This window comes from Cornus florida, unplaced genomic scaffold (assembly GCF_030987335.1).
Source record: "Cornus florida cultivar Cherokee Brave unplaced genomic scaffold, ASM3098733v1 CherokeeBrave_3.0.0_Hap2_Chr08, whole genome shotgun sequence".
In the NCBI taxonomy this organism is placed as follows: Eukaryota; Viridiplantae; Streptophyta; class Magnoliopsida; order Cornales; family Cornaceae; genus Cornus; species Cornus florida.
Window position 1 is genome coordinate 18139484 of NW_026775578.1, and position 24172 is coordinate 18163655.

Genomic DNA, 24172 nt, shown 5'->3' on the forward strand with positions numbered 1-24172 from the left:
TTTTCCCTTTTTTTAAAAAATAAAAAATAAAAAATCTAAGAGTTGGGTGGTGTTTCTAACTTTAGGTCTAAATTCTTTATTATATTGTTTGGTTAGAACACAAATCTCACATTTATGAGGATCAATACTAACTCTGAGAATTAAGTTAAGATTCATTAAAAAATTAAATTATCCCATATATGTGTCTTTCATTCCAGTACACACACACCCCCACTACACGCTGGGCCACTGCGGATCATCCTACACCTTTGGACTCAGAGCCTATTGGGCTTTTTAGGGCAATGGGATAATACCATTGGTCCAAGCCTTTTGCCTTATTTCTGTTTTGGGTTGAGCCTGTATTGGTGTACTTTGTATTGGGCCTCAGCCCTTCTTACCGTGGTGCTTCTACTACTATTTTCCTGTATATTTCTGTAATTTAATTAACCTGGATCATTAATGTAATTATAGATAAATATTGTCCAAATAATATGTATTTATTTATATGGTCCAGTTACATATGGAAATTAGCTTACAAATTTCAGACACTTAGTTCATTCATTTTAGGAACAGCAATGTGAAGTGTGTGTGTGTGTGTGTCTATATATATATATATATATTGTTTGTCCATCGTGACTAAAAAGGAAGAAGTACACATTGTAAACTATGAACTTGAATGATTCATTCGTCATATATTACCAAAAAAAAAAAAAATGAACTGATAGTAACAAAATATAAATTTGCATCATCAATGCACAATTCACTAGTGGTAAATTTTCTGGTTTATTTTTCAAAACCGAAGGAACAATTTAAAAGAAAAAAAAAATATTCACTTTCGCATACTTTGAAACATATATATATCAACTTTTCAGTAGTTGTTGTTGCTATCATCACTTGAATACATGTCTTACTACGCCAGGAATGTGAGTATTCATGAAGTAGTCCTCCCAATCGATGATTTTGGGGTCGAAGTAAAACAAATCTGTCTCAACGCAGCTCTCCCTTGCTGCCATTCGCAACTTTTCCGTGTTCATGTCATCGAAGCTGATGCAATCAAGACCAAGCAGTTGATGTTATATACAAATAATGTTGGTGATGCAAACAATACAGCAACGTACATATAGCATATATATACTTACATGCCCTTAAAGAACAAGTAGGGTCTGTAAATTTCTATCAGCCGCATCACAAAGTTGATCTTTCGATTAAGTTCAAGGTACATGCCTTGAAAATACTGGCAGAATGCTGCATTCACTAATTCTAAACCCTAGAAAAAACTCGATATGAAACGGAAAAAAAGTATTAGTCTTTGTTTGGTTCCTAGAAAATCTTTCATCCCAACTACTCTAGTCATTGACAATATGCACAAAACATTTGGTTCCCAAACAGAAATTATGATTATATATATATATATATATATGTATATATATATTTTTGAAAAGTTGAAGGAAACGCGAGCGCACACCCGTATTATTGCCCCTAATGGGACTAGAACACTCAACATCTCATTTGGGGAGGAAAGTTCATTCCATCTGTGCAAAAAGAACACAAACCTTTAATGGGAGCAAGTAATGAATTGTCATGTATCTGTGGAAGCTAGCCATGGTGCTCAACACTTTAACCTTGCCTACATTGACAGGCTTTCCATCTTTACCAATCCATGGATTCTTGGTGAAGTAACTGAAAGCGCAATCTTGAAGGCAAGTGAATGTCACAGGATTTGCTACTGAAGACCCCACTTGGAGTATGATCTCAGATGGTTGATTTGCATAAGCCGCCATGGCCACGATCATAGAATTAACCACCATGTCAGCTGGAATCTGCATGCCAATATATATATATATACACATAAAATGTTCATACATCTTCTGATTGTTTAAAAGAGGAATAAATATGAATGAGTACGTGAACTCACCGCATCAACTACTGAGTCAAGATCTCCAAGGAAGCATGTAATTCTTCCTTTACCGTAACCAAGCGCTAAGCTATCTATCGTTCTGTAACAGTAAAGAAATTACAGTTGATCAACAATATATATATATATATATATATCATATTTTTGACCACAAGCATTTTTGTTACACCATAAATTAATTGACTAAAGGATTTTGTGAATTACCTGACACCTTCAACCCAACCAGGGAAGGGCTCTTTGTAAGTACTAGTTACGATGGTAGGGCGAAGGATAACTAATGGTAAATTTTCTTTCCAATGCCCTAGAAACATCTCTGCCATTGCTTTTGTAAATACGTAGGTGTTAGGCCATCCATACAACCTCGCCCTGTGAGATTATCAATGAAACATAACCGATATTATGAAATATATTGTGATTATAATCACCTGATAATAACCCTGCTAAGAGAAATGTATTTGCACTCTGAATTGAAACTCATGTTTTATGTATATTCCATTTCTTTTTATTCAAGAAGTGGATCATCTTCCTCGCAACAAATCAAAAGTGGTAATAATTTGCTGGTGAGTCGAATTCAGAAGATCAAAATCATTTACTATACAATTAAAAAGAGAAACATTTGTTAAGTCATAAAACTTTCATTTGTACGTAACAAATCAGAATTCAGAAGTACTAATAAATTGCTATTAAGTCAGAATTCAGAAACTTAAAAAACATTTGACATACAAAAACGGAACTTTCATTTATAACAAGTCAGAAGCTAGTACTAATAAATTTCTATTGAGTCAGAATTCAGAAACTGAAAAAAAATTACTATACAAAAAAGAGAAACATTCATTAATCATCTTCTGAGCGAAATACCAACCCTCTTAATTCATGAATTAATTTTCATTAGCTCCATTGCCCCTGGAACTGAAGCAACAAATTTGGGACTGAAGGTTTTGACAATTTTTAGGGCATGACAACATGTCAACGACATCCTATGTATGTAAAACTGACCTTATTTTATTAAATCAATATACGTAGGACAAGTATAGTAAGCTCTAGATGATTTTATTATTATTACTTTTTGAATAATGATTTGGAATCGACAACTCCGAATAATTTATGTAAGTGAGGTCTGACCTCGTCATAATATCATCACTTTTTTTCATATCATCATAGTATCGGTTCCTAGACAAATAAAATTAGTCGAATTTACTGTCTGAATTCCTATCATTAATTAGTTTTTGTGGCTGAGTTTTGAACTATGAACTTCAATTTGGGCATGTAAATTGTCAATGCATGACTCCAAAATCCTTAAATGTAGCCAACTACATATGACACAAGCCATAAATAATACAATAAAGTAGCAAAGTGAAAGGTAAAAAGAACAAAAAGTAGGTCGCTGTAAATATTTATGTGTAGTGTCTCTGAATTTAATTTAAGTACGCAAATGGTTTGAAGTGTTTAATTGTTGTTCTCAGGAGGAGGTACGCCTCCTTCACTTTATAATCTTGTGTTTTAAGTATGCAAAGCTACTTTAGTTTGGAGACAATTGAAGCTAAGTGTGTGTGTGTGTGTGTGTCTATAGATATAGATATATTCTATTGTGTAGATGGTCCTGCTGGGGCTAAAAGAGGACTGTCACATTTTTGGATTTTAGAAGGGCCATTAGTGCTACCATATACAGTAGCAAAAGTAATGGATATTTAAATTTTAGAAAGAGACTTGATGTGTCAATGTCCCTCCAATTGAAGAAGGGGGTCAGCTGACCACAGGCCAATTAATATGCAAAATCAATAATTTATATGTACTCTAGTTGAAATGACATAAATACTCTTACGAATTAAAATCTGTCAATTTTGTGTCGGATTTAATTTCATCTTTTAATCGATACTATCTTCAAAGGTGTCTTGCAATGTAAGGGCCGGAGTGTAATTGTGGAGTGTGTGTATGCAATATATATATATACACACACACATACATATTAGGGTATCTACCATTCAGTTTCTAGTACTAGTTTAGTTCATAAACAAACTGATCGAGGAAGAAAAGTGAACGAAAAAATAATTAGCATCTAATATCCATCTCTCTCTCTATATATATATATCTACTAAATGCTTCACTTGAATCAACCACTAGCTAATATATATATAGATATACCTGCTGAAAAAAAAAAAAAAAAAAAAAAAAAAAAAAAGGGCAGCAGCTCAAAAGCTAGTGGTTAATGTGCCAACCAATCAATGATTCAATCAAAAGCCAACCAAACGCTCAACAAGTCGGATATCAATTTACTATGAGAATTAACAAAAATTAGTAACATGGTTGACACCTCAATATTTTGTATCTATACATACTTGTGTACATCTATATATACATACATACGAATTATATACTATATAGTACTTTAAGGCCACACCTTCTCTTTTCATTTAAAAAAATACCACTAGCCAACTTGTTTGAAAGCAACCAATTGGAGTAGTAGTACTAAAGAAGACCATCTACACTAATAGTTCCATTTTAAGCCCCGATAGAAATTGAATGCTAAGAGAGTGACGAATCAAGCTCCCCATTGGACCACTGTAGAAGGGAATGATTATCAAGCAAGTTTAAGCCAACTATTAAGTCCATGCATGGTCTATTCATTTTTATTATTATTATTATTATTATTATTTTTGAAAATATGGTCTATTCAAATTTTTTATAGAATAAAATAAAAAAGAGAGAAAGTGACAAAAATAATAATAAAATAAAATATTTTAATTTTAATCTCAACCATTTTCATTACACGACAAAATAATAGTCCTGACATTAACCGAGCATTGTCAGATTTACAAGTACAGTATAAATCAAATGATCGCTTGCGGCCGAAGCTCTATTATTATGTCATGGATGTCTTTTCATGACACCTATTTCTTGGGATGTGCCTATGGTTGTAAACCCATAGGCGCAAACAAGCATATGATATTTCGAATTTTATTTCCAAGATATCCAACATGTATAAATTAGTAACATCTTTATATACCCCAATATATTGGATAACAAGACTAACTTCTTTTTATTAAAATTTGTCCTAATACGTTGTACATTATTTAAGCCTTTACCCTAAAATTGGGCATGACAAACCTTTCAAAGCCTTACCCTAAAAAGTATGCAATTTCAATTAATTAATTTAGAATATCATCTCAAACCTTTCAAAGCCCAAATCCTTCATTGCCCTTGTAATCGTTTTTTCTGAAGCTTCTTCTGCACGAAGCTCATTTAATCTCTCCTCCATCACTTCTTTCTCTTTGTCAATGTCTAATCCAGACGCCCCGTTTAGTGTCTCGCCCAAACGGTATGAGTTTTCTAGTATCAGTCCCTCTCTTTCGCCAGAAACATAAGCTGCAAACACATCATCATAATAATCTTTGCTTTAATCTTATATGAATGTGATCGGTCATGTGAATAACCTTTTTTTAATATTTTATTCTATTACAAGCCATCACAAAATAATAGTTTGGTACGTGAGAAAAGATACTAACCAGTGGATACATGGAGAAGTAACTTTATTTTGACACATTTCTTTGTAAAGTTCATAACATGCTTAGCTCCCAATGTATTAAGACCCAGTGAGACATCATATCTACATAAATAAAAAAAAGGAAATGTATTGACATTTAAATTAATGAAAGGAACTGAAAGTTGTTAGTACATACCTTTCATCAAAGTTGGTTGTGGCAGCTAAATTAACAACAATATCTACTTCTCTCCACATCTCTTCCACCAAATTAATGTCCTCCACTCCTAAGTTCTTTTCACAGGTAATATCACCGGCAACTGGAATGACTTTTCCGGAAATAAAAGAATTTAGGTTTGCTCCCAACTTCTCTTTTAGAACCCTAAACAAGTCCTTTGCAATGACCTATACATGTGAATCGAAGTAGTCACGATTAAATATGATGCAAAACTATATATATCAATATATATAAGTATGTACAACTTCCTGCAATGTGTATATAGCAGCCATATATCTGTGCTTATGTTTCACATTTTCTTGTCCTACTTTCTCTTGGCAGCCAAACAAGGCATGAACCCACACAGTTAACAGCATATCTTTGTTTTACACTACATTTGCATTCCTTGCTTTAAGGAGCATTTATTTCTGACAAGAAAGATAATAAACCACATGAAATGTGACAATGTAATTATATCATTACCAAAATTGTATAACTTAATTATTTGTATTGTCTTAATCAAGCACGCCACTTTGTCAAATTTTAGAATATTTGATGAATTCCATGACATTATGAAAGCTAGTGACAGTCCAACATATTCAAATGCCATATATATAAATAAATCAAATTTCCATGCCTAAATTAATTTGTATAGTTTACACAATATACCTAAACTAGTTAGAAGCAACATTAATTAATTAATTAATTAATCAATTAATTGTGTACCTCATTATGCAAGCGCTGCAAAGCTGCCTTGGCATCTGTTGCTCTTACAAGAAGATAGAGCTTCTTTACATTTGGTTGAACTCTAAGTATCTTCTCCACAAATACTAAATCCAAATTAACAAGTCAAGTTATCATTAAATCATCAATATATATATATATATATATATATATATATATACAGAGAGAGAGAGAGTACTCTTTGCTAGAAAGCCAGTGCCACCAGTGACTAAAATGGTTCTGTTCTCAAGAAAATTGATAACACTGTCCAACTCCATTGCTGAAAAGAATGACAATGGAGAGAGAGAGAGAGATGGAGAGAGAGAGAGTTTTGAAGTAAAGCCCAGAGAGAAAGGGTTTGGTATATATATGAAAAATAAGTAATGGAGTACACGCAAGGTCAATACTTGGTGAGAGTATTCAACCAAAAAAAAAAACACATAATTGGTGAGAGTATGGTTTGATTTAATATTAAAATTTCTATCTGCATAGTAGACAACATAAATGGTCCACTCTTCCTCTAGTGACCTACACTGTTCACATGTGTCAAAGACTTCGGTTAAATAGGTCTAACCTACCAAGTACCACATCTGCAGATATTCCACATAATGCTGCCCAACTTTTTTTATTTAATTACAGTACTAAACGCACTAATTAATATTCATGCACATGCATGAGCTACTACTTCACTGGGACGTCTGAGACATGCAATGACCAATCTACATTTCTAGTCGCACACTTGATTCAATTGTAACTTACTCATCATCCTTTATTTAATTCCATCTTTACCATAGTGAAAAATCAAGATCGAATCCTCTTGAGTAAGATAAATTTTTTAAGAGTTACAATCGGGGATATAGTCCTAACTTTACCCTATTCGTATAAAAAAGTTGCTTTCCATAGATTAATCAGGGCAAAGTCCAAAAATAATCGATAATAATAACGGTTTATTAATTGAAATATTATATAGTCGGTATTCCAAAAATAGCGGATAATTTTTAAATTCTATATATGGTGAGGTCGGCTACGGTATATGTCTAATACATGTGGGTGGGTTTGTGATGCTAACATTATAATATTATATGCATAGTTTCTTTGATTAATTGCTTTCTTTTCTTTAATGCATTTGGATTTTGTTTGACCTGTGAATTTTAGTATAGGAGGGCTTTGTATTTAAAATCCAGTTAGGAGTTTAACCTAATCTAGAAGACTCTTGCTGGATACATGGTTGAATGGGATGAACTTAATTTAGATAGTGCAGGCATCCACTATGCCTCGAGCACTCAACATTGTTGTGGTCGTTCAAAGTCATATCATAATTAAATTCTGGGAGATGGACTTCACAAAATGAAGATTAATTGTAGTCTGCGTCTTTACACCCACTTGCTACTCTACTTGCTAGGATGGGATTAGAGTTTCAATCGGTACAGGTGTGGCGGTAGGATGCAATTGCAGGGGTGATCTATACTGTATTATAGTCGGTAGAGAGAGAGTACTTATGGATGCATGTTTGTTACCTTCAATAAATGTAACTTTTTTAATTTCTTAACTCCGTGGTTTAATATCTCACATAAATCTACTCTCTGTTTCATAATTTTACTGTGTCAGTGATGGTTGTTCAACTTGATAACATTAGTATGTTATTTTACTATTTTGCTCATGAAATGTTTACTGCCATTTCAGACAGTAAAAGAGCAAAAGTGACATTCTATCAATTTTTTAACATTAACATATTCTGTTTGTCTCCGTCACGTGCCTAACGATAGGAGAAAAACTGTTACATAAACCATAACCTCAAAGGAGGTAGGAAGGATTATGAAATGTAGAGAGACCAACAGATCAATGGCCTATTAGTACTAGGCCTTTACTTCCCAAAGAGAGGTCAGAAGTTCGAACCTCAATGGAAGTATGTGTGTGCCTTCATATGACAAATATGCCTTCAAATGGTTTTGAAAACAATTTTGTTCAATACTCGTACAAAAAGACAATCATTCCCCTAACTGTAGAAAATTAGATGGATGGAAATATCGTAAGTTGGAGTGTAATTGTCTTAATTTTCACACAAGAAGCAATGAACAAAAGTTTGTTCACATTAATTTAAAGAACATATTTGTCATACGGAGTTAAAAAAAACCTTGTCATATATATCAACGTTGACCATCTCTAACTATTAGTGAAATTGACAACACGATCATTACACATATATAACTAGAAGGGAAGTAACTATAGGGTAAAGTGCCCAAAAAATAAAAACCCTACCATGTATAGAATGTGCAAGAAACAACCTTGCTTTTATATCAATCACTTTACTTAAAAAATTTGTAGCAAATTGCCCTTGGTCAACAATTTTGACTAATTGGCGGAAATAAATAAATAAAACAATTTTGACCAGTTTTTTTTCTATAAAAACTCCCATACTATATGGTGGAGTGGATCATTATACAATCCTTTTCGGTACATGGCAAAATAATAATCTCTAATATTAATCGAGCATTGTCAAATTCACGAGTTCAGAATAAGTCCAATAATTACTTGAGGCGGAACCTCTATTATTGTGTCATTGATGTCTTTTCATGACACCTATTTCTTAGGATGTGCCTATGGTTGTAAACCCCACTTTCATTAATTAGTTTGGACAAACAAGCTTGCAAGCATATGATATTTGAGTTTTATTTCCAAGATATCCAACATGTATTAATTAGTAACATCTTTATATACCCCAATATATTGGATAACAAGACTAACTTATTATTATTAAAATTTGTCCTAATACGTTGTAACATTATTTAAGCCCTTACCCTAAAATTGGGCATGACAAACCTTTCAAAGCCTTACCCTAAAATTGCCCTTGTAATCCTTCATTGCCCTAAAAAGTATTGTAATCGTTGATCTATTGATAATCTGTCTTCAATGTCATATTTTAATTAAATATTATACATATATACACACACATACACAAATTGGAGTATACATGTACATCTTCATTAATTGTTCATCTCACATTTGGTTTGATGTTTTTGTCGGTGTGAGTTAAATCTTTAGCATAAAATGTAAAGAAAAAATAAAGAACTCAACATATATGCTTGTGGATTTTGTTAATCTTGTGGGTGAAGCATGTGGGTTGGAGAATTTTGTAGCAAGCAAGGCCGAATTAATTATCACTGTTTATTTGTTATTATTATGAAAATCTACAATGAAAGTGATATAACGTCCCTCCAATCAATGTTCATTTTTTTAGGTTTCGTCATGCATGTATGCATATCAAGACAAGAGTGTTATGTAAATTAATCTAGAAGGATCAAATAAATCAAAATTTTATATCAAAAATTATTTTTAAAATTATTTTATGTATGTTTATTAGAAGAGACTCGTAGAGAGAAAATATTATTATTATCATTAAACTAATCTCATGTTAAACTTGCTCTTTATTGTTGGCAATTAAGAATCGTTCCTGTCACAATTGCAACTTTCACAATTGTCCAACAACCGTTAATTTGACGACTTTCACAAACTTCAAACTTTCATGAAAAGATTTATGATAAGATAATCAAACAAATGTTCTTCCCCTTTTGGAGACATTGGTCAATCATCAAGCTTAAAGTTTGATGAAAAAGATTTGTTCATTGTGAACTCGTTGTTGAACAAGATATATTGAGATTAGGTGAGCAGTTCCTGTTGGAATTTGGTGAGTGACACTTGCCCTAAATGGCCACCAAAAGCACTACAATCATTCAACAAGTTTATCAATTTATCTACCCTACCTAAAAGCCCTCCAAAATATTGGTTTTAGTATTTCGGTACCCAAACTGGTGATTGGTCTACTTTCCATAGGGCTACAAGTTATTCCTGTCGGCCCCTTGAAGAACCCCAAGTTTATTTGACAACAAGTGAGGTGTGTCAAGCTTACCTTTTAACCAACCAAAAAAATAAAAATAAAAAATCAACAAGTAAGGTGTGTACTAAGTCAGAGCAGAAACGAGAGCGAATTCGAAAATTCAAGAGTAGGAGCGTAAATGTGACAAAATTTAAGTTGCGTTGAGTAAAAACGAGCACGAGAGAGCAACTGTCTCACAGGAATATATAGTACGAGTTTATGAAGAACAAGAGATCCAATTAAGTAGGACAATTTAACACAGAGGGTGATTGTATTAATTCTCAGAAAAAACTATTTTTTTTATTTATTACTTTCTTGATTTTGTGATTACAAGCAATGTGTGGTGATTGGATCACATTAGCTGTCAGTAGAGATCACCTATTTACCCGTGAATATACAAGGATTATCCTTAATTATAAGCCAAACATAGCTCAAAGTTAGAGAATTTGACTAAATGGCACCAACTGAAATATATATACGTGTGGTCTTGATACTAGCTTGGTAGCTTGAAATCAAATTCTACCATAAGATTGATACAAATTTTTCAAAGAGGGAAAGTGTTACTTACATTGTACTGGAAATAATATTAGCCTTTTTAAACTATGGGAAGAAAACTTCTGTAATTACTTGCATCATAAGAAATTTCTTCCCCCTTTTAAGGAATTAATTCTGGGAGTAACCAGTGTGACCTATTAAGAAACTTGATAGAGATAGAGATAGAGAGTGAGAGTTGATTACTTTACAATTTATAACACATCATTGATATTGGATCATATCCCATCTTTACCAGGGCATGCATTTGAATTGTGTAGCACATCACTAATGTCTAAGTGCATGATTTAATCGCTTGTCAAAGAGAAATTATTAGATGATCCCGATCATATGTCACTTGATGATTCAAGTCCAATCAAATTTTATTTTTAAGTTTTTTTTTTTAAAAAAAAAAAAAAAATTATTATTAATTTTTTTGGATCCACTTTTACTAGTTTGATGATTTTGATTGGATTGGACTGCATAGTTAAGGACTATTTAATAATTTCTCATTCAAATGCATGCGCACATGGAAATAGAACTTCAAGAAGAAATAGATGGTGGATGGGGGGAAAATTGGTGAAATTAGGGAAGAAAAGTCACACCAGCAAACCAACTGGCTTGTGGCCTAACCGTATAAAGTTCCTACTTTTCAAAAGGAGGTCAGGGGTTCGAACTTTAGTGGAGACGGTGTGTGGAGTCCCAACTAGGGAAAAAAAAAAAAAAAAACCACGCCAGCAAAATATAAGAACAACAAACCTAACATGGAGTGATTTGGGGGAAGAAAATGACCGCGTTAAAGTTGGTGTTAATCACATGCAAAGAAGCAAACTCCTTGAGTCGATAGTGTGGAGCCTGATAGATATTATCCACCAAGGCTTAACTTTGCAGATCCAATTATGCTATAAGTTGGCAGGAGGTCGCAAGGTGGCGGAGCCCCCTGCCTGAAGGTTGGAGTTCGGGAGCATGCCCCGACCCAAATTTTTGAAGGGTATTTTGGTAATTTTCGTACTTATTATGTGTGCGAGAGTATTTATTTATTCTTAATTCTCTGTATTTGTACAGTTTTAATTATCATAGTAAAATTTTTGTAACTTTTAGACATAACCCTAATTTTAGATAAACTAAATGAAAATCTGATTTCTTTTTAATTTCGCAACGCTGAAGATGTAGTCTTTTCTTCGATTAAGTCATTTAGCTGCCATAGTGTGGTGCCTTTGAAGAATTGTCTAACCTGCCCTTTCATGCTGTCACCATCCCACCGGAGAATGTAGTATTTTCTAGATTAGTCATTTAGCGGCCCAGGTTTAATGCCTTTATAGAGTTGTCTTAGACTCCCTTCTCATGCTGTCACATCTCAATGGAGACAAGGTACAGGAAAAAAAATTACCACTCTGAAAGAGAATGTTTCTTTGTTTCGAATGATCTCCAAGCATGAGAAGATTTTTTTTATTTTAAAACCGTAACAATCAAAAAAACCTTACAGTTGTGTCTAGACTGCCGTGATATATATATATGCCTGCACTAATTAGTTTTGCTCACCAAGAAAAGAGGCTAAATGTCGAATTTTAAATAGCTTCTTCCTTACAAGTACGAAGGCATATTCATCTCAAAACACTGAAAATGAAAGGACAGCTTCCAAAAGCCAACCACCATACGATATAATGCTTTCGTGTTGCTGGGATATACTCAAAATATTCAGAGTCAAGTCTTCAACACAAATTTTGTGAAAAACACAACAAAGAGTCATCACTGCATAGTAACAAAGTATTCTACAGAACTGCTTCACTTCAATTAGAACCAAATATCCTGCAAAACCGCTTCACTTTCAATTAGAAATGAAGCCTTCTGTCATTTAAGTCTATTATCACTCTGTCCGCGGTTTATAATTACAGCGTCGTCTCCCGGACTAGTTTCTGAAGACGGCAGCAACCAAACACATCAACTGAACACAAAATTTGCAATATGTTTAATTTAGAGCTTCCAGATAGGCAAACAGAATCAAATACCGATCATTCAAAAGGATATATACAAGGTAAATCATCTAAACCAAGTTATCAGGCAAAACTAATATCTATAGAAAATAAACATCCCAAGCAAATACTATTTCACTGAGATTAGGAGGGTAAATGAACAAATTGAAAACAAAAAATGAAATGAAAGAAAAGATTAAAAGAGAGAGGAGAACATTACAACCCATATCAAGATGGGACCTATAGAAAGATCATCTCTGATTTACACTATCCAGGAAAGAAAATCAGCTTAACATTGTACAAGAAACAAGATCTGTCAAGTTGATTACAACAAACTATAAATGCAAAAAATAAATCAAAATCTTATGCTGATTCTGAAAGAAGATTTTTCTGGAGCTGCTTCAAATGGGTGTGTGCTATAAGAAAATACAAACATATCATTCACCCAAAGAGAGCCGTCTCGCTGTAAGCATGTTAAGAAAAATGGAGTACAAAGAAAAACTGTATTTTTCAACCACATACTCTGGCATTCTGATATCCTCTATATCTAACATCACCTCTCATCCAATAAGAGGCGTAACTCAGGGACACACTTCTTTTGCTGCTGATGCCGGATTTACATGATCTGCAGCAGGTGGATCAGAATCTAGTTGATTTGTTGTTGGCTTAATTGGTTGCCCCTGACCTGTTGTAAGTACAGCAGTGTCCATTCGATTTTTTGTTGTCAGGGCATAATCCATTTGATCAGTTGCAGGTGGCACAGAAGAAGTTTGATCTGTGACTGGCAATATGGAGTCCATTTGGTTTGTTACTGGCATGGAGTCCGTTTGAACTGCTGCTGGTAATGATGTCACTGGAGAAGTGAGATTTTTCTGTTCTAGATTTGTGTCAGTAATTTCATATTCGGATAAGAGATCCATAAACTCGTTCAGCAACCGCTGTACTTTTCTATTTGATGCCATTGCTGGAAGAATATCCTCCCTAAGGAGTTTGTGCTTTTTCATTCCCTGCAGAGGTCCAGATGAACACCCCATCAACTATAGGAACATGTACAAATGTATAAACTGATATGTATAATATGATAGCAGGGTCCTATATATATATGAAATTTATATATATATATATATAGATAATCAAGTATATGCCACACAGAGAGAGAGCTCATCAAATGATTTCTTAATTCTTATGGTAATTATGAAGATTAGTTCAGTACCCTCAAAATGGAGTCTTGTAGGAAGCTATACATTTTATCAAGAATAAAGAAAGAAATTACATTAAGACAACACGAGATGTTAGATGATCCAACCTGTCATTTCATGCCATGCTAGCCACTTTTTATCAATGTGCTACTGCTTTTTAACCAGATTAAGCTTTATATATAACATTGTTGGAGTATTATGACCCCACTCTAGTTTTAAGAGTACTTTTCCCTGATTAACTGATGATTTGTGGAGGTCAGCATCACTACAATGCACAAGTTGTCCATTATTAAGGGAACTTGCATGAAGATCAATCATGTGATAGCATTGAACTAGCAAATCATATATATTTTTAGTTATTTTCCTTTCAAAAAAAAAAATCATAGATATATTAAGATTTCAATGTGCTATGGTCTTTCCTTTTATTCTTCTTCTAGAAAGCTCTCTGTTCCATAAGAATTTTATTCCTTGTTCCAGTGTTTTGACTAAGAAATTGAAAAACGAGGGAAGAATCGGTAAAAACTTCATGGATTGCTAAATTTCTGTTATGTATAACAGATAATGCATTTCAGAGCTCAGTGGGCCAAGGCCTTAGTTTTCTCTGGTAAATCTGAAATGACCATACTCTTGAACTATTGACCTCTGCTGCAGGAGGACAGATCAATTCCCTCCCAACAGATGGAAGTTCCAACCTCTGATCAAACACATTAATGTACACTTGAATTTGTCATGAGAGGACAATTCACAGGAAGCAAAGAGTGTGACCAATGGCTACTTTAAAAGATCGATGTATATTTGCATTTATTAGGCCAGATAATGTAACTTGGATGCTGACACAGGTTTCCATACCAGAAACATTGGTCAATGAAATTCAGTATTTGTATAGATTGTGTGTTCACGTGTAATATTTGCCAAATCCTGAAATTTCATGACAAGCAGACAAACCTGAATTTGCAAAGTGTACAATGATGAAATAAAGTGAAATGCTGTTGTCATGTCTGCTAAGGGTGTTCCACTCACTTTTGAAATATCTATGCAACAAAGAAACAGACGAAGGTATCTACGAAAATCTATGGTGAAAATTGAAACTTGTCCTCTTCCCTTTCTTTGGGGACAAGCCTGGAGGCAATGTATGCATACCCGTGTCATGTTCCATGGGTACTTTTACTCCATCTGAAGTGTCCATGTAATGCACATACATGGGGTATTTGGTTTAGTGAACTCAAAACAAAATGGAAACTGCATGCAGCTATGGAAATGTCAATAACTAGGATTGTTTCCTACATACATATTTGGTGTATTCAACATAATACACACATATATATTAGATATGACAATGCCCTGGTCACATGAATCGGCCTTTAGGATCTTATTGACAGCTTCCATGATAACAAAGGAAAATAGCCATCAATAAAACCTAGACACATTTTGAAGGGACATTTGAAATCCCCTATAAGAAAAATATGTCGGTCAAGGAAACAAAATTGGAGAACCACTTGACTTTTGTAGGTCTTTGTAGGTCATGGCATGTAAATCCTTCACAAAGATTTCTTAAAATATTTGGAGAAATCCAAAAACTATGCATGGCACGTAAAGGAGAGTACAAGAAGCCATACAAGAACGCAAGGATCCCATGCTGGGTTCTTTGGATCAGAACACGTGATTTCAGCCATCCCAGTTGGAGGTCCAAGAAAGCTCTCACAAACTTCTCGTAAACGTGACTCATCTGCTTCTCTGCAATCCAAAGAATAGAAAGTTATTACTCTGACCTGCTATTTATTCTACATGAAACGTGTTTGTCTAATTTCATGGAAAATTATTACACATTAAATTGCAATTATATGCTCATAACTATAAACGAAAAAATACAATGTCCACCCTCCATCAGGACCATATGTATTTTCCTATTATTGAAGTTGGTTTGCAGAATCTAATTTTGTCACCTGAAAATCCTAACATTGACGGCATGCTGCACATATTCGGTTGAAATAATTCATGATCTACAAGTTTATATGAGGCAAATTGACGGCATGCTGGTTATGCTCCCAAACCTTTCATTTCTTTCTCAAAATTCATGTATAACCAGCATACACAATTACGACATCCATAAACGTATTACATTTTAGAGATGTTAAATATATAAAGGAAAAGTCTTACACATTGTGTATTCTCAATGCAATACCTAATTTGTAGCTATCACTCAGGTGACTCACTTGCATAAGTTCGATACAAATATTATGTCTAACCAACTCAGAGAGGTTTGGTTGGCATTACTCTGCATTTTCAAGAACACAAAATAACACATAACACGCCCAGATGTTGAAGATTTCACCAAATAACAGTAAATTCAACTAAAATACAGGAATATGCATTCATCAGTATGTAAATTACTGTTGATTCCACATTGCATAGAATATCAAGAATGTTAAGCAAGGAAAAGCCTAAAAATTCACTCGTAAATACCACGAAAAGTGAAGAAACAAACGAACCTTGCTAGGAAACGTACGTAGGACAGAAGGCACTGGCGATATTCATTAGGAGACTTCAATGCCAGTGTAGATGCCAACTGAGCTTCCAAATGAGCACGTGTCTGCACTCCATCATCAGTCACTCTATAGCAGTATAGCAGCATACAACCACAAGTCAAAATCTAGCAAATGGCTTGCAGCAAGAAATTTGCAGAGGTGTCAACTTAAAAAAAATAGATTTTTTATTAATATGACAATTTATTTTCTTTCTGGAATAATAAAAAAATTCAGGTAACAATGTGGTGATCCTTGTGAAAAATCATTAGAAAGTTGAAAAGGATAATGTGATGATCTAGTTTTCCATAAACGAAGGATTGCACCAAGGATCGGTGCTAAGCCTGTATCTAATTGCAATAATTTTAGATGAAATAACAAAAGACTTCCAAAATAAGATTCCATGGTGCATGATGTTTGCCAATGATATCGTGCTCTTGGATATCTCTAAAGAGAACTTAGCAACAAAACTAAAAGAAGTGCAGAAATGCTTTAGAACCGAAAGGATTGAGAATTGGTCAAACTAAAACCAAGTAAATGGACTGTAAGTTTAATAAAGATTCGACATTGATAATAATATAATGATAACAGTCAAAACCAAAAGATTACTCAAAACAACCACTTTCGTTCTCTAGGATTGATAATACAAAATATTGGAGCGAGAAAAAGCAATGTAACTAGTAGGATTGGAGCAGGTTCGACAAAATGGAGACAGGCTAGTGGGATACTATGTGATAAAGAACAATACAGAGGCTAAAAGGAAAATTCTATAGGACCATTATTAGACCAATTATGTTGTATGGAGCTGAGTGTTGGGCACTAAAGAAGAAAGAAGAACAACGCCTTCATGTGGTGAAAATGAGAATGTTAAGATAGATGAGTGGAGTGACTAAAAGAGAGAGGGTCACTAATGAAAGTGTGAGAAAAATTAGGTGTAGCACCCATTGAGGAGAAAATTAGAGAGAATAGACATAGATAGTTAGACGGTTTGGAAACATACATCCGAGACCTAGAGACGCATCAGTTAAACAAGGAAGACTAGTTGTAATAAAACGTAAGAAACGGAGAGGGCAACCAAAAATAACAAGGGATGAGGTTATTAAAAATGACCTTGAAAAGTTAAATATAGTACGTGAAATGGCATGTAATAGAAAAGATTGAACACAGAGAATTCATGTGGCCGACCCCATTCATATGGGATTAAGCAAGGCTACGATGATGATTGAATGTGTTGAAACTGCATAAACCTTGCTTGATACTGGAGGAAGGCATAAGATTTGTAGGCATTCTGAAATTGATTCGAAATAATTTAGTAACTTAGTTTTAACATATGGGTGTTTTTGAACTTAAAATTGTTAATTTGTGCAATTATATCTGGTTTGCATACCAAATAAAACTTAAAAGGTATAACTGGACAGTTCTTACAAATTTTCAAAATGTCATAGTGCATACACACACCTGCTCCAACCAGGTTTTCTGGCCAAAAACTTCCGAACATCCACCTGCAAGGCAGCCAGCTCACCACTCTGAATTGAACCTAAGTTCCAGGAACTTGCAAAATTCGATGCAGGGAAGCAATCATCTGCAACCCTCAGCCAACACATGAGGCTCATATCAAAAAGAAAGGCATGGCGTGTGGCCAGAACAACAAGAGGAAAACCAGATTTTGATAACTTTGCAGATATGACTTTGATTGTGCCTGGAATAGATTGACAAAAAAGCATGCAAAGTCAATTGTCCGAAAATTAATACAAAGTCCAAACAGATATCAAGAAATATCAATGTCAGGGTACCATAAAAAAATAATAAAAATAAATTAAAAAAATAATAATTTGTGAGAATATTATGCACTTCAGCACTAAAAATCCAAATTCCAAATTTCTAGGTTACCTGCATCTTTTGCAGCTGACTTCAGATCCGAAATAATCAGTGAAGCCAGTGAATCATGAAGGAGACATTTTCTATCAAATAGATCCCATACATATAAGGATCCCTTCCTTGTGACAAGCAACAGTTTCCAAGACTCATCACAATCTATAAAAACTGCTGCAGACCCCATCATCATGGTCGGCATGGCACGTCTACCACACTTTGTGTATACCTTCTCAAGAAAAACAATTTGACAAAGTTCAATATCTGCTTTTCAATACACGGTAAGATATTTAAAACTATATTTACCATTAAGTTAGACAAGAAGATGCAATATCTGCTAACTATTTATCCCTCCATAATCTTAACGGATATTGAAATTTCAACCTGAACATATATAATAATTATTGTTGAATCAAAATGAAAATTCTTGCTGCTTACAAAGAAAAATTACTAGTACTATGAAATGCCGCCTAAACCAATTGCACAAGTTAAGCTCTTTTAATAAGAAACACATATTTTTATTACAGAGCAGATACAAGAACTAGATTAAATTAACACATTAAAAAATAACAATAAATAAATAAATACTGCAGGAAGCAATTACGAAAGGTGAATTATGATCCGCATAGTGTATTACTGGAGGAATGATTTTGACAGTACTTGAACTGTTGACGGGTAAAAGGAAACTGTTCCATAATTTTTATACGAACCTGTAGGCATCCATCTTCACACCCGACAGCCCAGAAGTTGGCATTGCCAGCCAAAACAGTGACTTTCCCGGAGATCCTGTCAGACCACAAAGTTTGAGCTCCTCTTGTGCAAGCAATTTCTGTTTCTTTCATCATGTATGTATTTCCCACCCCGACAATGTCATTTACAGCATGTTCTCTAGGACGAGCTTCCAAGCAAATTGGTATGGCATCTTCTCCTTCTTTTTTATCAAATACCCTAATTGAAAGAATATTACATGTGGTCGAAGAACCAGAAGCCTTCACAATTCCTGGCAGTTCAACACTGATGCTTCCGTCTCTACCTGCAGAGACCGGAACCTTCTCAATGACTAGGCTTTCACTGATAGTAGCCCTAGCAGTGACCCCGGAACGCTCCTTTAAATCAGAACTTCCACCTATTGTTCTCCTGATAGAACATTCCCTAATGCCACCATCAGCGAGTACCACCCCATTATCATTTTTTCCGTGATCAGACGACTTAAGAGGAAAGTCAAGAGCTTGATACTGGGCATCACTAGTCAATATGTCCCTCTGAACAGGCACTCCAACCGCTTCTGGAATTATCCTCTTTCTGCCATCAGGGCGCCTATATTCTCTTTGCTTCACAGGACTAGACATCCGGACGGTAGTTGTCACTTTATTTAATGTCTCACCACTAGCTACTCCACTCTTCTTTCCATCATCAACTTGAGATTCAGAAGCCTTTATTGCAACCCCTACATCCACACAAGATTTTAAGGGTGTCTGGCTTTGTGGGACATCAGAAGTTATTTTTTTGCTTGTGGCTTGCTTAGCCGAAGCTGCTTCAAGCAACAACTGTGCAGGGCTTTCTGCTAAGTTTGCCTGCCTGCCTCTGACATCACCATAACGATTTCTCTTTAAATCATCCAATTCAGCATCAGTTAGCCTGTGGCCAAGTTCGTTCACCTCAAAATGGAAAGTAGCCACTGTCCCATCCAAGGAACAGGCAAATAATGAGTACCCATCAGGACTCCTGTTCCCATAAAACAGAGTAAGAAATTTATAAAGAAACAAACAAGAGAAGGAACTTAGTCATGAGCAAATTTAAATTAGAAAGATGCAAATCAATAACATAGCAGTTATTTCTTTCTAGAAGATAGTCTGACCAGAGACTAGCTAAATTACCAGGATAAATCCACAACACTTTGAGTGAAGAAATGCTTGGCCACAAAGAGAGGACGAGCACTGGCAGTCGTCCATACAGTTATAGTGCGATCCTGACTCCCAATTGCAATAATATTATACGGCTGAGATTCTTTGCCTCCAGTCTTAGAAGCACCATTACTCCACCCAACAGGTGCAGCTTTCCCTTCATGAGCATTGGAAGAATTCCTTCTGAACATTGAATGATTGAACTTCACTACGATAACAGGGGCATTGTGTCCTAAGAAATCAAAAGTGGCAGACCATTCCCCTCTCTCTAGAACAGGTGCAGAATGCCTCGGCTTCTGGAAACCATGGGTGGTAGTTATAAAATGGCCGCACGGTGACCATCCAAGCCGCCTAAAGAAGGTAGAACCAAGCTGAAAAGAACATTCTCATTAGACTATAGAGAGGTAAAGAAAAATAAAATTAAGATACGATGAACAAACATACTGATTTTGCCCAGTGCCCATCTGTCCTGTGAACAAGGCTCCAGTCACTCGTTCGCCAAATAATGACAGTCTTATCATCTGATTGACTTGCTATGAAGGAACCAATAGGATCCCAAGTAACTCCTTTAACTAGACTAGAGTGACCCCTAAGAACAGCAGTGCAGATGCCATTGCTCATATTCCAGATATGGACTGTGTTGTCTAAACTCCCACTGGCCAATATCGAGTCATCAGGAGACCAATTAAGATCCACCTACTTTAAGCATGGAAAAAAAACTCCCTGGTTAGATAGTACATGGTGCGTCAATCAGGAAGTCGGATAATAAAATAAGGAGGTTTTAAAATGGATCATGGAACTGATGTCTCTCATATAACATTCTGTTTTATGTACACATGAAGGTACAGTATTAAAATTTAGGATGGCACAAGTAGAAAAATAGGAAAACACTCTCATTACCACATCTGCAGTATGTCCTCTCAAAGTCATGGCAACTTTCCAATTCTCAACATCTGGTGGCTCTCCGCTGCCAAACTCAGTGGTTCCTGAACCCGGTTTTCTCTCATGAATCAGAATCACCTGATCATCAGACCCTGATGCAACATATCGGCCATGCTTAGCCCACCTAACACAATTGACTGACCCAAAATGATCACGAAGTGTAGCAAGAAGTTTTGGTGTTGATTCATCAGTTTCCAAGTCTCTCCCAACAGATTTCATGTTCCAAATGCGAACCTACATTCAAAACATTGTATTATAGAAACATATTCTCTATACCGTGAAGTTGTATTGTACAATATGTGCTTCATTGGACTAGAGAACTACTGTCCAAAGCATAGTCAATGGAATTTCATGCTCAAACAAACGGTGTTTTAAATTGACAAAAGAAACAGATTAAAACCGAGAAACCTCGAGAATCCATTGATTTGAATAATTGAGTTGACTAATTAAGAACTGAAACCCAAACAAATCCAACATCGGTTAAAGAGCTGGAAAACTATATCAATTGCAAAAGTTCTACAGTAATCCGTTTGAGTATAAATAAATTTCTTTAATTGGGTTTTCAACAATGAAAATTTGAATCTCCAAAACTTTGGCTTCTTTTCTTTTCGTACATTTATCTCAGCAAGAAAGTGAAGACTAAATAAAACAAGATTCCAACAAAAACCAAATTTCATAGTATGAGAAAAAAGATACACTACCTTGTGATCACCTCCACCAGTTGCAAACCTAAGCCCACCAGGTTGAATATCAATGGAGAAAATCTGCATACCCTCGTGCCTAACCCAACTGGGCTTCTCTGCAATCATCTTTAATTCTTAGTTTCTAGACACAGAACAGCTTTTTGAACAAGTGTTCTTAAAGGGTAAGCAAATTCATGGTCTTGGAACAACAAAAACCCTAAACGGGTTCATCAGAAGAAACCCAGATGAGACCGTTAAAAACGCAAAAGCCCTAGTTAGGGTTTAGTGAGAAACTGAGAGAGAATAAGGCTCTTCTGATGATACTAATAAAAGAAACCCTACGCGGTTGGTGGGCTTAAACTTGAAGAAGACGATTAAGGAATGAGCTTTAACGGTCAAATCTACTGGAAGATAATGGCTCTTTTGGATATGAAAGACTGAAAAAGGGAGAAAATAAATAAAAAGGCAAAAGAGAGAATCAATGTGCAATACAAAGTAACAAAAGAGAGAAAGTGATATTAGGGCAACAAAGAAAGTGACACACAGATTTGCAATTTTTACCTATATAACTTCTAATTTAATGTAGGCCTAAAAGAATGGTACCAACCTTCCTTTTTTTTAATTGCAAATATATATATATATATATATATTGACTGTGATTGAAATTGTCTAATGTTATTTTCCCAAAAAGAAAACGAAAAAATAAGCATCACTAACTAGAAAAAAAAATAAGCATTAATATCTCAAGAGTCAAATAAATAATAATTTAAAATTAAAAAGTTGATTGTGAGTAAAAACATGATCACATGAACTATATTCACATCAAACCTATCAAATTTGTGAGGCTATGGACCCTCTATTATTATTTATTTATATTATTTTTTTGTATTACTTAAATTTGGGCTGATAAGTTTGAAAGAAAAAAAATAAAAAATAATTATTTCAAATATATATCATATACACAATATTTATTAATTGTAGGACCAATATGGTGCAACTTTGTAATTAGAAAAAAAAAAATGCAATGAAAAAAAGAGTAAAAAGAAAATTTTTATTGGAATATATATGTATAAACAAGGACACTTTTTGACTATATTCTTTTACCCTAATACCCTCCTCCAACTAAAATGTACCCGAATCCATCTCAACAGAGAAAGGGACATAACCAATTGGACCATCACTATGTGGCAAAGTGGTGTGTGACAGTACGGATTCACAATGGGATGGGATAAAATCACCATCACTGTAGTACATAGAGAGCACATTGGTGCAGTAAGTGCAGTGATTTGAAATATAAAGACTCAGATTGCACCATTGTCCCTATAAAAACCCAAACGATGGATTAAAAAATGGTCATGTTACCAATGGAGTGAATAAAGCAAGGCATGATTGTAGAAATGCACAATATTTATTTATCTACATAAATATAGAAGTAATTCATGGCCATTTAACACTTTTATAATATACATATAGTTCATATAACTTTTTTATAGACTCTGAAAATCTTTGAATGTTTTTTGTAAGGGCAAATAAGGATATACTGTCAATTGGTTGTCAAAGGGGTGATAAAAAAACTAAAATGTCCTTCAAACAATTAAATAAATAAAAATAAATAAATTAAATTAATGTAAAATTAATATTATATCCTTTATTAAATTTAGTTAATGTAAAATTCAATAAAGGATAATTTTAGTATTTACTAAATTTAATCAGTCATGTGCCAGGCACATGTTTGTTTTAACGGCGACAGCCAAAAAATCCTTCTTTATAATATTTTTAAGTTCTTGAGGGAGTTATATAACTAAAGTAAAAGCGGTGTTATTTGCTCAAAATGTAAACCTAAGAGTGTTTTATAAAAAGTAGGTAGTGAGTCAATGACTTCAAGGAAAATAATTGTTAGTGGCAGTGGGTCAAATGTTATTAATTTAACTCAAAGGGAAAGTTTAATTGTAAAGATTTTTATCACACTATATTTGGAAAAGTCCAAAGTTCGAATCGTTTTTGAACCACTTTTAGTAAATTTTTCTGGTAATTGTTTGGTTAGTGTTTGATGGAAAATTGCATGTATTTGGTGACGGATTATGAAGTAGTCTTAGAAATGTGACGCCACCATCCCATCATTGTCAAAATAATAAAGAAAAAAATGTTATTAATTTTAGGTCTATTAAAACACGATTTTCAGAAAAGAGATTTTAAGAAATGGTAGGTCTATTCACTCTATTAACAACTGAATTATGTATGATAAGGGATTTATCTTTTCTATCGATTCCTATGAATTAGATAAAAAATTATTTTTGAATGAAGTATTCAACTCTAGGATGAATCGATTGTAAAATTGTAAGTATCAAATTTGCGATAAA

At 34.3% G+C, this 24172-nt stretch overlaps 2 protein-coding genes across 3 annotated transcripts; both read right to left on the minus strand.

The window, feature by feature from the left end:
* Window positions 1-724: 724 nt before the first annotated feature.
* Window positions 725-6744, minus strand: LOC132270340 (fatty acyl-CoA reductase 3-like). Its single transcript, XM_059771519.1, has 10 exons — window positions 6512-6744; window positions 6316-6419; window positions 5572-5777; window positions 5398-5498; window positions 5065-5257; window positions 2099-2260; window positions 1895-1976; window positions 1533-1799; window positions 1119-1246; window positions 725-1023 (listed from the first exon to the last, which is right to left on the minus strand). The coding sequence occupies exons 1-10, from the start codon at window positions 6588-6590 to the stop codon at window positions 870-872; spliced, it is 1476 nt and encodes a 491-aa protein (XP_059627502.1). The 5' UTR covers window positions 6591-6744; the 3' UTR covers window positions 725-869.
* A 6125-nt stretch (window positions 6745-12869) lies between these two features.
* On the minus strand, window positions 12870-22276 carry LOC132270346 (protein HIRA). 2 transcript variants are annotated; one of them, XM_059771524.1, is made up of 10 exons: window positions 21831-22276; window positions 21088-21363; window positions 20632-20883; window positions 20161-20558; window positions 18994-20008; window positions 18302-18512; window positions 17870-18110; window positions 16379-16501; window positions 15506-15623; window positions 12870-13697 (listed from the first exon to the last, which is right to left on the minus strand). In XM_059771524.1, exons 1-10 carry the CDS (start codon window positions 21936-21938, stop codon window positions 13272-13274), a joined length of 3168 nt encoding a protein of 1055 aa, XP_059627507.1. In that variant the 5' UTR covers window positions 21939-22276; the 3' UTR covers window positions 12870-13271. The 2 variants fall into 2 exon arrangements, with proteins under 2 accessions (XP_059627507.1, XP_059627508.1); XM_059771525.1 differs by lacking the exon at window positions 21831-22276 and having other exon boundaries at window positions 20632-20886; window positions 21088-21224.
* Window positions 22277-24172: the final 1896 nt, after the last annotated feature.

Coding starts and splice junctions, on each gene's coding strand:
- LOC132270340 (XM_059771519.1), bottom strand. CDS start 6,590: ATGGAGTTGGACAGTGTTATCAATTTTCTTGAGAACAGAACCATTTTA. Junction 5,499..5,571: donor ACAACCAACTTTGATGAAAG/GTATGTACTAAC, acceptor TTATTTATGTAG/ATATGATGTCTCACTGGGTC. Junction 1,024..1,118: donor TACTTGTTCTTTAAGGGCAT/GTAAGTATATAT, acceptor TGATTGCATCAG/CTTCGATGACATGAACACGG.
- LOC132270346 (XM_059771524.1), bottom strand. CDS start 21,938: ATGATTGCAGAGAAGCCCAGTTGGGTTAGGCACGAGGGTATGCAGATT. Junction 18,513..18,993: donor GTGAAGATGGATGCCTACAG/GTTCGTATAAAA, acceptor TTTCTTGAGAAG/GTATACACAAAGTGTGGTAG. Junction 15,624..16,378: donor TACGTACGTTTCCTAGCAAG/GTTCGTTTGTTT, acceptor TTTGGATTGCAG/AGAAGCAGATGAGTCACGTT.